Source organism: Microplitis demolitor, chromosome 5 (genome assembly GCF_026212275.2).
Source record: "Microplitis demolitor isolate Queensland-Clemson2020A chromosome 5, iyMicDemo2.1a, whole genome shotgun sequence".
Taxonomy (NCBI): Eukaryota; Metazoa; Arthropoda; class Insecta; order Hymenoptera; family Braconidae; genus Microplitis; species Microplitis demolitor.
The window spans coordinates 22846239-22863685 of NC_068549.1; the positions used below are offsets into that span (position 1 = coordinate 22846239).

The 17447-nt window shown below is 31.8% G+C and overlaps 1 protein-coding gene across 1 annotated transcript in view; it reads left to right on the forward strand.

Annotated features, from left to right (window-relative positions):
- Positions 1-15589: 15589 nt before the first annotated feature.
- LOC103570795 (RING finger protein 17) overlaps positions 15590-17447 on the forward strand; it is an 87774-nt gene continuing 85916 nt past the window's right edge. The window contains exons 1-5 of the mRNA XM_008548660.3: positions 15590-15864; positions 16094-16390; positions 16842-16927; positions 17054-17257; positions 17340-17420. Coding sequence (XP_008546882.1) covers positions 15756-15864; positions 16094-16390; positions 16842-16927; positions 17054-17257; positions 17340-17420 — 777 coding nt within the window. The 5' untranslated portion in view covers positions 15590-15755. The remainder of the gene's footprint in view (positions 15865-16093; positions 16391-16841; positions 16928-17053; positions 17258-17339; positions 17421-17447) is intronic.

Sequence of the window (17447 nt, forward strand, 5' to 3'; positions counted from 1 at the left end):
TTGTCGGATACTACCGGAGCGAGGGATTCGCCGATTGCTGCGCGGGAGATTCAAACTTCCCACGTGTCGGGTCACAACACTATCGATTTTTACAACTGTCTGTTATTGTGCTTCAAGTACTCATGTTCCAAGAGCCTTTTTATTCATATTTTATTGTTTTTTTTTTTATCTTCATGGAGGCTTCAAGTCTGACGTGTCGCCCATTTTTGACACTTGGTAATAAATATTTTTTTTTTAAGTTTACGGATTACAATTAAATGTAATTTATTTTGTTACTTTTAGTGAGATATTTTTATTTAATTAGAGCATTTGAAATTTTTAAAATAAGTAATTTGATTGAATTTAAATTTAAATTAAGATTTTAAATATTTCTAATAAAATTTTTTTTTTATTTTGAATTTTTGTCTTTTAAATATGAGTGATACTGAAGTTAGCCGAGGTCTAATAACTTTTGGACTTTTTTTTAAACAATAAATTATAAAAAAAAAAATATTTGAAAAAATTGCACATATAGTTTTTTAAATTTCCTACATGTGCATATTTTTAGTTTTTTTTTTTTTGTCATTGTTTTGTTGAAAAAAAAAATCCGAAAATTGTTAATTGTCTTTTAATTTCAGAATCATCACTAATATTATAAAAATTTTAACAAAAAAAAAAAAAATTAAAGACATTCAAATAAAAAATATTTCTTGGCGCGAGAAATTTTTGTTTTAAATTCAAAATAAAAAATATTTCTTGTGCTTCAAAATTCTTTTTTTCTGTCTAGTAATTAGACAAAAATTTCTCGACATTTTTACATAAATAAAAAATGACTAAATAAAAAAAAAAAAAAAGCGACAACAGAATTTCTGATCGATTAATTTTATAAGTTAATAGCATTTAGTTCAATGGCATTCTTTACATATTATCGACCATTGTTCGATACTCGATTTTTAATAAAGCTCTAGATTTAAAAATAAACCTTTCTCATAATAACATAAATCTATACTAAATTAAAAAGTAACTATAATTAAATAATTAATTAAAAAATTATCTCATATTTTCTCTCCTCTACAAAATTGAAATAAATTAAAAATTAATAAAGTAAACAACAAACCAGATCCAAAGTATAGATAAAAAAGCGCGATAACTGATAACAATAAAGCTTATAAATGAATATAAGCGCCAATATACATGTATATAAATCCTGCGTAAGTGATTGCTCGTTAATGTTATAATCCCGACGACAGGATTAATTAATTCGCGTAAAACATTAATATAATTATTAACAGACGTTAATTGTTTCAAATTTTATGTTCATCGCCAAGCTTTAATTCTAAATAAAATAATAACAATTGAATGATGCTCATAACTATAAGCAAATAAATGTTGACACATTATACAGACATATATATATATATATATGACAAAAGCATTGATAAAACCGCGCCGGTCAATAACTATTTATAAATCCGACGAGGCATACATCAATGCGACGATGAATTTAATAACCGATGAATTATTATTCCATATAAATATATATGTATATATGATACTCTGATCAAAGATGATATATGACAGGAAATAGAATGAGGTGATAAAACAATAAAGGGTTTTTTGAAAAAGTATTATAGTGATAATAAAATTGGAGTGACGAGAAGGCTGAATCAGAATAGATGAATACGTTTTTGTTATACAGATATATATGTAATTTTAAATTTATTATTATATAGAAGAGTATTATATATGTATGTATGTATGTATGAAAGTATATAGACATTGATTTGAATTAAAATATGAATTGAATGTAATAAAGTTGAAGCAACTGAACATAAATGTTGATATATGATCGTTAGCAATTAAACGTGATTTGATGAAATTTTCCGAGGTATAATGCCTGGAGTGTTTAATACTAGAGTTTGTGATATGATATGTGTAAGTAGTTGGTGGGGAATGTGGGGCCATGGAGTTTAAAGAGGTGTGGAGATGGAAAGGGATAAAGAGATATTGAGAGTGTGTTGAGAGTTTCGGTGGAATAGAAGCTGAGGGTGAGAATGAGAGAAAGAGTGAGGGAGAGATTTAATGTGAGGATTAACAGATACAATCGGTTCACTGCACAGAGACCTAAAGCTCCCGTTTGGGTGAACATTAACAAATGATAATTAGTGAACATCATCGGTTTGTTCTCGACAAAATTAATTTTAGTCTCTAGCACCACCGTCCAATACTCAATATATATGCACATATGTGGCGCATTATGTTTATGGATACAAATATGTGCAAATATGTACATCGAGTAGGGTTTTATACGAGAGCTTTTGATCATCCGGTATAATTGAACTGGTTTTATTTATTTTTTTTTTTTTTTATTGATCGTTAATTTTATTTGATATTTATTTTTGTCAGGTAATTCGAGCTTTTTTTGCTTTTGGAGTTTATATAAAAATTATGTAAAAAATAGTCAATTGGTCAGTTCAAAGCACTGAGTCAATTAACCGTGGTATTGCTATTTTAGTCACTTTGTTGTCTTTGATATTGTCGGGGATAAAAATAAAAATAACTGGAGATAAAAAGGGTGAATTGATTTTATAAAAACTTTCAAAGGGATTATAAATTGTGAGGATTTTTAGTTTGAGCTTTTAATTGCTATGGCGAATGTTGGATTTATTTTAATTGGAAATGGATTTAATGCACAAAAAATACATATATAATTTTATTTAATTTCTGGTTTATTTTTTGCTCGATTCAAAAATAGGTCAAGTCGTTGAATAAATATAAGAGAGAAAATATATATAAATTCTTTTAAGCTACCGAGTTTGACAGTTTTGGTTTCTGCACAATATAGGGCGCGAGTATTCAACCTTGACCGTTGATTTTTCGGTGCAGTGGGAAAGCTGCGCATCCACCGACAATCGATATTAAATTACTTCCGGTTTATTGCTGATAAATTTCTGACATTTAATGTTGGCTTAATCTTCAGGTTGTCTTCAAGTTGATCTTCAGTTGACGTTTTTTATTTTTAAATCATTTTTTTTTTAACGTTTATATCTCGACTTTTCTCTATTATTATTTCATATTTTTATCTGTCAAGTTATTGACTGGAAATACAAGTGCAAAAGCTTCGTAATACTAAAAAATGAATGGCTAAAGTATCGAAGCAAACTTTCTGACATTATCGATACAAGTGACGAGCTTTCAGCGCGAAAAATACAAAGAACCGGTGGCCAGACTATTTCCCGTCACTTTTCAATGAATCTCTCGTTTAAATTTGAATTTGAATTTTACAGCAAATTAAAATTTTTAAAATATATTTTCTAAACCGCACAATCTTCAAGTTGCAGAAAATTTCTTAACAAATAAAAAAAAAAAAAAATGAATGAATTATTTAAAAAAAACCAACACGCTGAACCTCATGCATTGGTCACGCATTGTTACCTGATTTATAAAAATTAGTGAACATGAAAATCTCGGTGGCCCGAAGAGTGGGCCTTGAAGTCTCTGATGACCAGGTTTGGTAGTCTTCAGCAAGTTCGTTGGTTAAATCTTGACAAGTTCTTGATTTAAAAACAAAAAAAAAACTGTCACCCAGAAATATCAAGTTCTGAAAGTTCAAGTCCACCGATCACTCAAAATTGTACATAATAAAATAGTGAAGAACGAAATAAAATAAAATATTTTTTTCAACAAAAAAAAAAAAAATAATAGTACTAATAAATTTGAAAACACTGAAACGCGCGCGTTATAACGTATCGCGTTGATTCGCGGGCCGCGACTGAGGAAGGATAGCAACGGGGTGGTTTAGTCTCAGCAGTACTAGACAGTCGTAGTGGTTGTTGTAGTTGTAGTTGTAGTGGTAGTTGTAGTGGTACTGGTAGTGATACTGATAACGAGAATATTATTACTTAGAAGTACACTGTGCGAGTACATCCTCCCCAATGAGTGGATGAGCCATGTGCGCGAGATTTTATGTCGACCACCTCCACCGAAGCTTTAACCCCTTGCGGCGGCGCCCTCTTCGACGTCACCCTCGGTACCGTTATGCACCGTCCTCCGTCGGACAATAGCGCCCTCTTGGTTGCCTTGAATCCCATTTTATGCACTACCACCAACAACAACTCCACCAACCGACTACTCCCTACTTCTCTGCTGAAAGCTCTCCCTCAGCAGCAACCATCCAGAGACTGAGGGTGAGAGAGAGATGAGTTTACTGAGTGTACAACTGAAACGACGATGCAAAACCAGTTGGAAAAGCATGAAAGCTGGCATCAGTACCAGAGAGTGCGTTCCACACCCTTGCCTTGCCTCTGTGGTTCCCGGTATCCTCGTGCTGGCCCCACTATCATCACCAGAACTTCCACCTCTATCAACCCAGAGGAGACCACCACCACCACCACTACCAGGATCACCACCACCACCAACAGAATTTACCCTGTACCAGTACCTGTACCAGTACCATCATCATCACCACCACCTACGCGTTTTTCCGGAGGCGGTGTTGCTCCAACCAGGTTGTGGTGTTGATGTTGGTGCATTCTACACCAGGACCTGCCGATTCGTCGCAATACCCCACGTTGTGCAACGGGGCGCGTTCTACTTGTATACATCCCCCAGAAACCCACGTTAGATCCAACAACGGCACGTGGACAAACCTAATGGTAATTATTTACTGTTACTTTTATTAAATAATAATACTTAGGTAATTATGCTGATATAAATTTATAAGATGTAACTCCAGCGTAGCCGCTAAATCACATTATCATTATTTATTTTAAAATTAAATGTCTTAAAAGTTTATTCGCTGATATAAACTCGGGTACTTATTGATTGTAGCTTATAGAAAAATTTTTCTTACGACTTATACATCTCAGGTACTTTAGTTATTTATATTTATTTTTGTTTTAATCGGCTTTGAGGATTTATAAAAGAAGCCGATAAAATTCAAAGAGAATAATGTTGACAAATAAATTTAACTATTTTTTTAAAAAAAATTTATTATTAAATTCTATAAATTTTTAGCCGGTTAAAAGGTACAGCCAAGTTTGCTCTTAGAATATTGGAAATAAAATCTGTAAAAATGTAATATAAATTCTTGAATTTAATAATAAAAAAATAAATAGTGAATTTCAGTTATGGATTGACGATTTATTTTTTCAAATTCACCCGAGTTAAGATCGAATATTGTATGGTAAATACAAATGTACTTACTTGGTGAAAAGATAAATCTGTTCAGATATTGGTAAGATTCTCGTTGAGTAATGCGTCAATCTATTGAACCTGGAGAAATTTACTCGCGCGAGCTTTTCGAATACATGGAATAGAAAGCATGCATATTCTATCGGCTCAAGGTATATCTTCATATATATGTGGGATGAACACACCGTCAAGGGCTGGGCTGTAAATTGTGTTAGGTATATTGTCAACGTATACTGCGACATTGCTCGTTGGTTTGAATTACTATTCGCAAACTACTTGCTTTGTTATTATATGCATTCATATTATCAATGACACAAGGTCGTATGTGAAAATTATATATATGCATCTATTGCTTTATCATTTCATCATTGTATCAAATTCGGAATAATTGTATAGATAAAATAAACATCCGCGTTGGCGAGATTTGGAATTTTTGTCAATCACTTAAATGGGAATTCGTTGGTGAAATTTTTACCCGGCTGAAAAATTTTTTAATTAAGTAATAGAATGAAATTTTTTTCCGGTTCATAGTTTCCCATTTTATCCGATGTTCAAAGAATTTCGGAGTACTTTGACAGTAAGCTTTGATTTAGTACCTAATTTTGATAAAATTAAAAAGTAATTATTATCATCCTAAAAGAAGAGTATCAAGATTTTTATTTTTTAGTTTAGGAAAATAAAAAAAAATATATATATAAAGATGTATAAAATGCAAGCAATTGTCAGTTGAGTAAACAGCGATTTTGTAAAGAAAAGCCGTGTTTTTCTCTCGTTGCGATAAAGTCTCAAAAGGACAGAGATTCAGAGAGGAAATAGGTTTACCTTTTGCCAGAGAACAGCATTTATACAACAAACACATATATATTGTTGTATACACATATATATGTAGCATATTGGAAGCACGCAAGCTCGTCTCTCAGGCATTGGTATTGTATCGGACGATTCCATCGACGCATCAAACCACCAAGTAGACCTACTGAGTTTCTCCATCCCTTGTATATCCTTGTATCCGTTTCCTCATATATATGCCACCACAACATCTCTGTCTATCATTTAATAGTGGTATCAGTCAAATTCCTCGAATACATTTAACTATCTCACTTCAGTATTGAGCTCACTCTCAGCAGAAACTATACCAATAGCGGCACTAATACTAGTACTCAACTCCGAATGTTATTCATACCAAGAGTTTTGCGGCTCAGTGTTAAATTTAACGCGCGAAAATCATTTATATATATGCATACATGCATATTCATATATATGTTCACAGCCAAATCTCGTTATCAGACTTTTTTTTGTCTTTTGATTAATAAAACTCCGAGTCGGATGGAAATTATCAGACTATTTGTTGTCTTTTTTGCATCTCACATCTTATCTGTGCGAATAAACTAATAGTCTTAAAACGAGGGTTAACTGTATATGTATATTTATATTGTTTTTGAGGATGTCATGTTCAAGTTTCAGATAAATAAGAAAAAAACAATAAAACACTATTGTCAATACGATAAAAGTATACTCGCCGTTTGCAACAAACTAAAATACATATATATTGATGTTTACACATCAATTTGATATTTTATTTTGTTTATTATTGTTTTATTTACTCAGTAGATTGTTACTCTTGTATTGATAGTTTTTATAACAATCTCTGTGTTAAGAGAAGAAGAAAATCTTCTTAAAAGTTTTGACAATACTATTATATGATCCTCTTGACTTTAGTATTTTATAATGTTTTTTTTTTTTTTTTTTTTTTTTTTTTTTTTTTTTTCGAGTCTCCTTGATTTTGTTTATTACCGGGTATTAATTTTTTTCCTTCTTGACAAAGTTGTCAATAATATTGATTATAAGTTGCTATTAATTTTTTTTTATTACCTTAATATATTTTTGAGAGAATAATTTAAATTTTCATAGAAAATAAGGATTCAAAATTTGAAATATTTTTGAATTTAATACTTGGTAAATAAATTCAGCCAGTAACTGTCCACTTCTGGTGATAATTATCTAGAAAATAAAAAAGTAGATTAAAAATAAAAAAATATATAAATAAATAAATTTATTTGAGAGTAAATATGACGTTAAGTTATGAGTCTGACGATAAAAGTCTGCCGAAAAATGTCTAGGCAGACATTTACATGAAGCATTAGTGTCGTTCGTGGCAGCAGCTTTGGCCTCGATAAAAATTTCCGTGCAAAGGCCGACATGCTAAAGGAGTATAAGGAGTAAGTAGCTAGCTAGCTAGTCTATACTAAAATATATATCTATGTAGATGAATAAAAAGTAAGTAAGAAGGCGGAGGTGGTCTAGGAAGCACAGAAGTGTGAGGTAGAAAACTGACTTATTCAGAATGCATTTTCCAACGAGGTTTTTCCTAAGTGGCTGAGTTATCTCCTCGTAGAATTGAGCAAAAGCCAACATGAATTTACTCTCCATCCCTCTGTTCATGTACTTCACACTGTCAGTACACACAAAATGTCTCTTTTCCATAAATACCAATCTCGTTTACAAACTAAACAAAAATCTCTCACGTTCGCCCTTGGTCCTGCTGTCATAGAATCGTCTTACGTACCACGGCTTTACTTATCCGGGATTTTATTGTCCCATAATATATGAACACTTCCACCCATCAAATGCAAAATTTTTCTTCATCCTCCGGAATTTATATGACTTTTTCCTGCAAGAATACGTAAAAATTATCAAAAAATCTCAACATCGTGTGTAATTTTTTCGAAAAAGGGCAAAATTATGAACTACTGTGGGTGAAAATGGTCACACGGTTCTTCTCCAGAATTTATTATTGAATTTTCCCGGCTAGAGTACGTAAAAACTACCAAAAAATGGTAATATTGTGTGTAGTTATTCCCAAATTTAAAAAATTCAATTTAATTTATTTTTTCCCTGGCATGTAAAAAAATTTTTTTCACGCTTTTGTCTTTTTCAGAGAAACGAAAAATGATCAATAACAATGAGGCAATTTGACTAATGTAATATAATAGAATAATTAGTAATAATGATGAGTGAATAGTGGAAATGAACTGTCGAAAATGGAAAATTATTAATTAGCGAATTGAGTTGTCAGTTAAAATTCATATGGAATTTTACCGCTACACGCGTGATGGGTATTAGAAAGCTATCCGCAGTGGTTTTAAAACATGTGCGTAGGCGTAAAAGGAATATAAAGAGGGAATGAAATAAAGGAATTGAAGAGAAGGTAAAGCGCAGTGCGTTAATGAATTTGGAAAAGGGCCCGCAAACATTTGACTGATTGCTTGGCTCGGCATGTTCAAATATATGCTCTGGAATGCCACTGGTCTGCTATATAGAGCTCGTCATGGTTTTGTATGTTTCAACACATTCTACAATGCATCCTATACTCCTCGATATACAAAGTGCACTGTGCACACCTATATAGATGGAAAATTTTGTTATGTCCATTCAATCGTACGATATGACTACCCCGTGGTCCTTTAACGAATCACGTACGCGCATTTTAATTTTCTCTTGTTTAAAATATACACATATACATAAACATATATGTATTTTTACGCGGGTATTTAATTTACCAGTGCGCAGCTCTCTTTACTTTTACATTCAATCCGGCAAGTATTCAAATATATACATAAAACATTAAATTTTTGTGCATCCCATTTTATCACTTTGTGGGTCTATATATTTATATATATATATATATTTTTTTTTTTATTGCTGAACCGTAGAGGAGTCCATCGAGCGTCGCTTCGCACTCATTTTAACGCTTAGCTTTAACCGCACGAAACCTATTTTTAAATATTTTATTTTTTAATACTCATACATTTATTCATTCTATTGCTTTTTTTTGATTTATTATTTTTTATCGTTTATAAACAAATAAATGGCGAATTTAAAAAAAAAACTTTTAGTACCTTCGTTTTAGGGATTTTTTTTATGTTTGTTCAGTTCGAAATTATGAGCATTTTAAAATTTTTACTGTCGCGATAATTTATGAAAAAAAATTTTGAAAATAAAATTTTTTATCAGCAAATTTTTTATTGACGAATTTCCAACTGACTGATAAAAAATGTAATAGACATAAAAATGACAGAATAGAAAAAGACTGGGTAATAAAAATTGACGATCAAAAGAAAATCCGCGAGTCGTTAATTTCCTCAAAATGTCTCCGGACATCGACTTTTTTCAACCCTCAGCTTCTTCTTTTACCACAGACTGTTTTATTTTATCTTTTAAATTCTTTTATTCCTCATAGATTTCAACACGGCCACTCTCTTTACTAACTATATTAGCTACATATATATATATATTTTTAAGAGAGTAGGTCGGGTATCAGGACGTAACAGAGTCTCTGGTCCCGGGTCCAAAAGGGGATGAGGTTCGATCTCTTCTCATCCATTTTATGCCCCGCGCGTTGCGTCGCATAAACGACAGCAGTTTTCTTTCCCATTTTAAAGCCCTGGTACTTTAAACTCCACAAACATCCTACTCGAGTAATAATAAAAAAAGAATTAAAATAAGAAACCGAGTAAGTAAAAAAAAGTAAGTGACCCGAGTTCGATATTCAGCCGGAAAGAAGAAGCATTTTTACAGTGTGGCTTCCGCATTTTTCCATTTCCATCCTTGTACATTTAAACAGTCGCACAGCGAAGCCGAAGGAAATAATGGAAAAGATAAAAAAATAAAAAAATAAAATTAAAATAAAAAAAGGCATTCAATTATTAAAGTGAAATGGCGAACTGATGAAAAAACTCCGAGACAGACTTACCATTCATTTATTTGTCGTTCATCCAAGCACTTTTAATTGCAGTACTTGGCATCACTAACACTCGTTCAACTTAAAAATAAAATAAATATAATAGATACACAATATTTTATTTAAAAAGACCAAGTCTTTATTAATATTGCTTGTAAGAAAGTATTCAATTATTCTCATAAAGTTCCTACAAAGTAAAGAAATGCTTGGACATTTTTTTTTTATATTAATAAGGATGAGAATCAATAAATATCCTCAGTTAATTAATGTCTGACAATAATTAATTTTTTTTTTTTTATTTGAAATTTCATTGATAATATTTTTGATAAGAATAAAAATTTCAGTTTTTGAAAAATAAATTTTATGAAAAATGAACTAACCTGAGTCTGCGTGTCACCGGAAGTTAACAAAATTTTGTACCAGAGCTAAAACAAAAAATCTTAAATTAAAGTCTCGTCGCTTAAATAGTTTAAGTAAACGTCAACCCTACACTCGTCTAGGTTATCTGTTAGGTCTAGTAGCCAAAGTGCCTACCTCAACACCGTCTGCGTCGCAGTTATTCATAATTTATAATATAGTAACTGACGTGTCGTCTGGAACGGTAGGAAGCTGTCAGGTTTCTATTCCGTGTGAGCTCTTTTCTGTCTGAGACTGGTAGTTAGGCCGGGAAATATGTAGGTCGTCGCTGGGTGAATTCGGGTCTATATCTAAAATACTTGTCCCAAGAGTTTGGGGTCGAGGTTGAGGTTGAGGTTGAGGCTGAGACTGGGATCATTTCCCAGCTGAGAACATTTTCCTGCCACAACATGGAGATAAAAACCCGAGCTGTGGTCTGGAAAAAAGGTCTCGAAAAATATTGACACCGCGACCTACCATAGGCTCGCGTGATACTCGAGTAGATTCGTTCAAAACCTACCCCAATATGTCTCCTTAACCCTCGATAGTAACCCTCGACTACTCGCGAAAGGGAGTCAGGGAAATAAAATGAGGGTTGGTTTGACTTGATTGTATGTGTGCGCGTCTATAAAGAAAAGCAAAACTTTAATAAGAGGTAAAGAGTGAGAAAGTTTGTACATTGAATCAGAAAGTGAGATAAAAAATTTATGACGACGGCCATGATGATGATGACGACAATGATTATACATATGTCGGTGTAATTTGCCGGAGGATTTGCGAAGAAAGTGCTGTTGGATGAGGAGAGATTTCCTAGGCAAAGAAAAAGGGGTGGAGGAGGTGCAGAAAATAGAATGAAGGTAGAAAGTGAGGGGTGAATGTATACACGTGTCGCGTTGGAGAGTTTTACAGTGTGGGAGGGAGTAAGCACTAGAATGGGAGAACCAGCAAGTGGCTGAGGAAAGGGGCAAGAGGGAACAAGAGAGGCGCGTGGGTGGCCAGGGGTGGCGCTACAAGTGGTGATAGATGAGGCTGAATTGTCGTTATTACCCTGGTTACAACCAAGATAAATTGTTCTCGCCCAACTGTGAATGCAAATAGAGCGTTAACCAGCACATGAGCTTTGTTTTATATATTTTTGGGGTGTTTATATTTTGTTGGGTATTAACAACTTCATTTATTACTTTATCATTGTAACCATTTGTTTTTTTTTTAGCTTTGAAATGAATGATCCATTTTTAATTGACTGTTGGTGTTTTAAAAACTGATTGATCGATTGGTCGGCTGATTGATAATTTAATAAAATAGAGGAAAAAAATCCCGGTTGGAAAATTATTTTTACGACCCTGGAAGGCTGAAACGTCGACGTTTGATAGAATAATATGCATGTAGGTCATCCTAGGGCTTTTTAGGTCTGGATCGATCGTCGTGTAACCAAGAATGCAAAATAAAGGACAGAGTACGGCTGCACACACAAGCACACACCCGACACACATGACAGAGAAGCGCGTGATGAATTTAATGGAGAAAAGGTAAATGTTGTAAATTTTCTCACCAGTATGCAGTAGGTCAGATAAAAATGGAAATTGTCGTGGTTTTAATTTGGTGGCAAGTATATATTGCTTTTGTTAGATTTTTTCTGCACCTATAGTTTATATTTTTATAAAGTTATTGTACTGTGTGGTTTTAAAATTACCGTAAACTTTTTGATGTCGCTTCAATTTTAGATTTTTAGCGTTAAGTCAATTCATAAAGTCATTTAATGGATTTTAAAATTCAATTTTATATTTTTAACATTTTTTTTTTTTAATTATATTAATTTAATGGAAATTTTTTTAACTTTATTTTTTATGCAGCAATTTTTTGTCCGAGTAAATATTTAAAAAATGAAAAGAGATTAATTTTCAGAGGATTTTCTCGCGTTAGAAACAGAGCAACAATGGCCACATTAAATCGTCTCTTTTGTCGGTTTTTTAAAGCTGACCAACATTTTTTATTCATAAATTTTAGTTTTCTGTATGCGGACAAGTACATATATGTATATATACCCGGGTATTTTAATTTTTTTCGCACCACCGTCGACCAACCGTTCGTTAGTTTGTGAATAAATAATCGTCGACGCACTAAAGCCAATGAAAATTTCAATCGACGGCTTTGCGCGTTCTCATTTTGTCCACTTTTAGTCTCACCCTCTCAGTTATTCGCCCCTGACTATTTTACCCCACTGCGTAAACACAAACGCCAATAATTTATTGATTTATTAAATTAGTAATATTTTATTTATTTTATTTAATGGATTTTCCAGCACTCTGTTGGTATTAATCTTGGGCTGTACTGAGGGGATACAACTTGTTCGGTTGTAAAGTGTGTAATTGTGTAGAATAATGTATTATCTATACATTATAATCAGCAACGTCGTCCCTTGGAAGATGCTCTTGAAACCACGAGGCAACTTGCCGTCTTGTCACGTAGCCCCTAATCTAGGTCAACAGAATTGAATTTAGAACCAACCCAAGTGAGCTACCGTCAACTCAAGGGTGTGTATAACGTCTACGTGTATGCACCCCCAAAGGCTGCGTATATATTTAACATAAACATAGCTATATATTTAATATGTCTAGAGAGAAAACTAAAGCTTTTATGTAAGTAAAGAACATTTTTTACTGCATTAATAATGCAGTAGAAGATTTTTGCCTTGATTTCGAAATTAACAATATTACGGCGAAAATATTGGTCTTATCAGAAAAGTTTTTAAACAAAAGTTGTAGGAAATTCAATTTTCTAAAAAAAATGTTTCTTAAGATTTTTTTATATGACCAATATTTTCACCGCAATTCCAAAATTAAGATTCATAATGAATGATTCAAATTTTTGATAATTATCAAAATCTTAATTTTTAAATTACGGCTTTCTTATTAGTCCTAAGACAAAATTATAAGAGACATTTTTTTTTTTAAATTAAATTTTGAACAACTTTCATTTGAAAAATTTTTTTATACGACCAATATTTTCGCCGTAATTTCAAAATTAAGATTCATAATGAATGATTCAAATGTTTTATAATTATCAAAATTTTAATTTGTGAATTACGGCTTTTTTAGTAGTCTTAAGAAAAAATTATAAGAGACATTTTTTTTATAAAATTAAATTTTGAACAACTTTTATTTGAAAAATTTTTTTATACGACCAATATTTTCGCCGTAATATCAAAAATTTTACACTATTGATTATTAATTGTTATTTTTCAATTAAAGCAAAAATCCTGGCATTCATTTGAAATGAATCTTAAGTTCATTAAACTCATTGAATTTTTATAAATAAATTTTTACAGAAAATTACTAAATAATTGAGCTAAAGCTTTGGTATTTGAAAAATTTTTTAAATAAATCGTCAGTGAATTTTTTTTTTCAATACTAGAATTTGCGAGATTATTTTTTGAAAAAATAAAAAAATATTCCATGTTTGTATTAATATTAAAATCCAATCGATGAGGAAAATAAAATATATAGCAATAGATAAAATTATTGATGACTGATGAATTTCTTGAGCAAAACTATTTAATATAATAGAGATGGATGGGCTGGGCTGGTGTGTCAGTTATAGTAGCAAACTAGTCACCAGCAAGCCATCATCTACGTCGTCGTGGGTCGTTCGACGAGATTGCACTCAGAAAATCCGTGAAGCGAGGATAGGAACCCGGCAGCAGCAGCGGCAGGAAGTAATAGCCGAGTGATAGAGTCAGGGTCTGAGAATTTTTATGGGTAAATCGATGTTGCAGTGAGCTCTGAACCGAGAGTACTCGCTATATACCATGAAAGCGAGGTAAAAAAGTAAAAAACGCGGGGGATTATGACTAAGTATTTTTGTATGAACAAGGATCGGGAGGAAAATGGTGGGAGGTGGGAGGTGGGAGGTAGGAGGTAAGATTAATAAAATGGAATAAAAAGTGAAGCAACAAAGCTGAAGAATGTCGTTCGTAAGATCAAGAGAAATGAGATAGGGTAGAGCAGATAAGAGTCGTGTAGAGTTTGAGAAAATCAACTTTGTCCAACTTAAACGAATAAGAGCTCTCTGGAACTGGCTCTGATTCTGTCTCTGACTATGGCTCCAGATTTGTACTGGTTCTGGTGTCGAGAGTTTACTTCATTGAACATACTTCCAATTGTTCTACGGAATCAACTTTAAACAATCAAACAAAAAAAATAACTTTCAAATAAATAATAATAATAATAATGATAATTTTTTTTATCAACAATTTAATTAAATAAAATATTTAATTGGCACAGTTAGAAATTGGCCTTGAGCAGAACCTTGGCTGTAATAGAAATAAAAGAGCGATTGGTTGATTCGAGTCCTTGGAGTTGTTGCGTACTTTTTAGCTGTCAGTTGCTGGTTTTGTTCTTATTCTTATTATTATTAACATCCTACATATCCCTCCTCCTTTAGTTGGCCCGGTAGATAGAGAGAGGATGCCATGAACGATAATACGAGTTAGCATGCTATTGCCAGTACTAACTTTTCTTTCCCTCAAGCACTTTTATTTCCTGTCTTCTTACCGTTGAAACGGCATTTTGCTGGGACTCATAACGGATTCTCAGCCGCACCTAGACCTGGATGGCACTCGCCGCCGCATAGTTTCATCGCCAATCCCTTTTGACGTATTTTTTTTTTCTTTTTTTACTTTAGTTCACTTATCGGTTAAGTCTTTGCTTTTGTCGGTTTTATCACAGGCACGCCTTGGGATCATGAATTTATTTTTTCACGATTTCAAATTTTAAAATTGCCGCTTAATTTAAATTAAAATTTTTTTTAGTATAATTACTTTAATTTTTAAAAATATTTATTGCTATATAAGGCTACTTTAAAAAGTGAGGTCAGAGATAACTGTTTTTGTAAATCTGAGCAATTGAAATTTTTTCAATTTTTTATTTTTACAAAATTTTAAATCCAATTATTAATTTTTCAAGTCATTTTTTTTTTGTTTCTATTTAATTATCATAATTACTAATAAAAAATTGAGATTTAACTGAAAATTAAATAAAATTCGAAAAAAAAAAATTTCGCGGCAACATTTAATAAAAAATTAATTTTTAATTTTTTTGTTATCAAAATTTAAAAAACTCAAATTAAAAAATAAATTCTTTAAGAAAAAAAAGTTATTAAATCTATACTTATAACAAATTAAAAAAATAATTCAAATTTCCCGCCTTTTGCGTAAATTCTCCCGCCACAGATGGCGCTGACGCACGGATTCAAACAGGCGGCACGGGATTGGTCGGGCGGCAATAAAACGTCTGAGGATCATATTCAGTGCAGGTCTGGTCGTGTCGCGGTATATCGTTGAATGTTTACACGTTCAGTAACCGGCATTACATCTTTTGTTCTACATCTTACTAAACTTATAACTGATACCCGTAAAAACTAAAAATTATTAATAAATTGACTAATAATGAGTGTTCGTTCACCAAATAAATTATTGCCAAAGCCACTGAATCATCCTAAAGTAAAACTAAAAAACTTAAAGTGCATTCATTGTAACACGAATTTTTTCGTCCGAGGTAACGTATTTCTTTGTCTGGTTCATATTACACATTTTCTCTCATCTACTTCCTAGAAAATTTTTTACACAAACATCCGAGTGTTTATTTTCTCTTAATCCATCAAAAATTTATGACGTCATCTCTCAGACCTTTAATTTTTTTTTGTATTTGTAAAACATGAATTCAAAAAATCCCGGGTATTTAATTAATGCTAATTATTTTTCTTTGTTCGATTTCACAAAATTAGATTTGAATTCCATAAAAGGATCGCAGAGTCCAGTTTTGATGGGATGCGGGCACACAATATGCGCCCATTGTTCGAGAGAAAAAAAACCATGTCCTTCTTGTCAATCTTCGGATGAATTTTCCGCTAAGCAGGCTGGCGATGATCCTAGTGATGGCCCACAATTTCCTTTGAACATCTACGTCATGGGAATGATGGCTGTTAACAAATCGAGACCTGTTGGGTTCAAGTACAGAGACAGTCCAGATTTTTCATTTAAAAAATCATTCAAAGCTCAAGTTAATGATGCCAGCAATCCAGGTTTAGTGTTTTTTATCTTTGAAAAAAATTTTATTTTATTTATATCTAGCAGACATAAATTTAAAATTATTGATAAGTAGACTAAATAATTAATAAAATAAAATTTTTAAAAAATGGGCATTTAAAAAATTTAAAAATTCTTAAGTGCATTTTTTGTAAATATGTTTTTAAAAATTATTTATAATTTTAAATTCGTCTGATGCCTGCTACGCTCATCTCTGAAGTTACCAGACAAAAGTTTTCGAATTTTTTTTCAACAATTAAATTTGAAGAAAAAAAAAAAAGTCAAAAATGCACATGTAGAAAATTAAAAAGACTACAAGTGCATTTTTTCAAATATTTTTTTTTTATAATTTATCGTTGTTAAAAAATTCGAAAAATATTAGACGTTGACTAATTTCAATATCATTTATTTATTTATTTTCTTAAATTACTTATTTTATTTCTCTAGATCGTTGTCATGAATGCAATGACGTCGCTTCGTCTAAATGCTTGGGATGTTTTAATGCATTTTTTTGTTGCAATTGTTTTACTCAGGTTTGTTTATTTATTTATTTTAAATCTCAGCTATTTATTTTTTTTTTAATTTCATTTACTTTTATAATTTATTCAAATTTTTACCATAAATATTAATAATTATTGATATATTTAATATTTACACAGATACACCGACATAAGATAAATCAAAGCCATACAAAAGTTATGATCGATGGACCAAAAATAAAAACAGAGTCATTACAAATAACATGCCCAGTACATCCCCCAAATCGGTTGAAAGAATGGTGCAGCGACTGCAAGGAGTCTTGTTGCAACGACTGTATCGTCGACAAACATCGTACACATTCGGCTGTGTCTTTTGAATACATCGTAAATTAATTATAAATTCACTACTTTACTTCTCTAATTAATAAATAAATTACAATTAATTTCTTTTTTTTTTTTTTTGCAGAATAAAATGCAGGAGCGAGAATTCCAAGATGTCTATAGAAAAGTCGGGAAGATGATGGCGGAAGTACAGGAGGCGAAAATGGTGAGTCATATATATATCATAATAAAT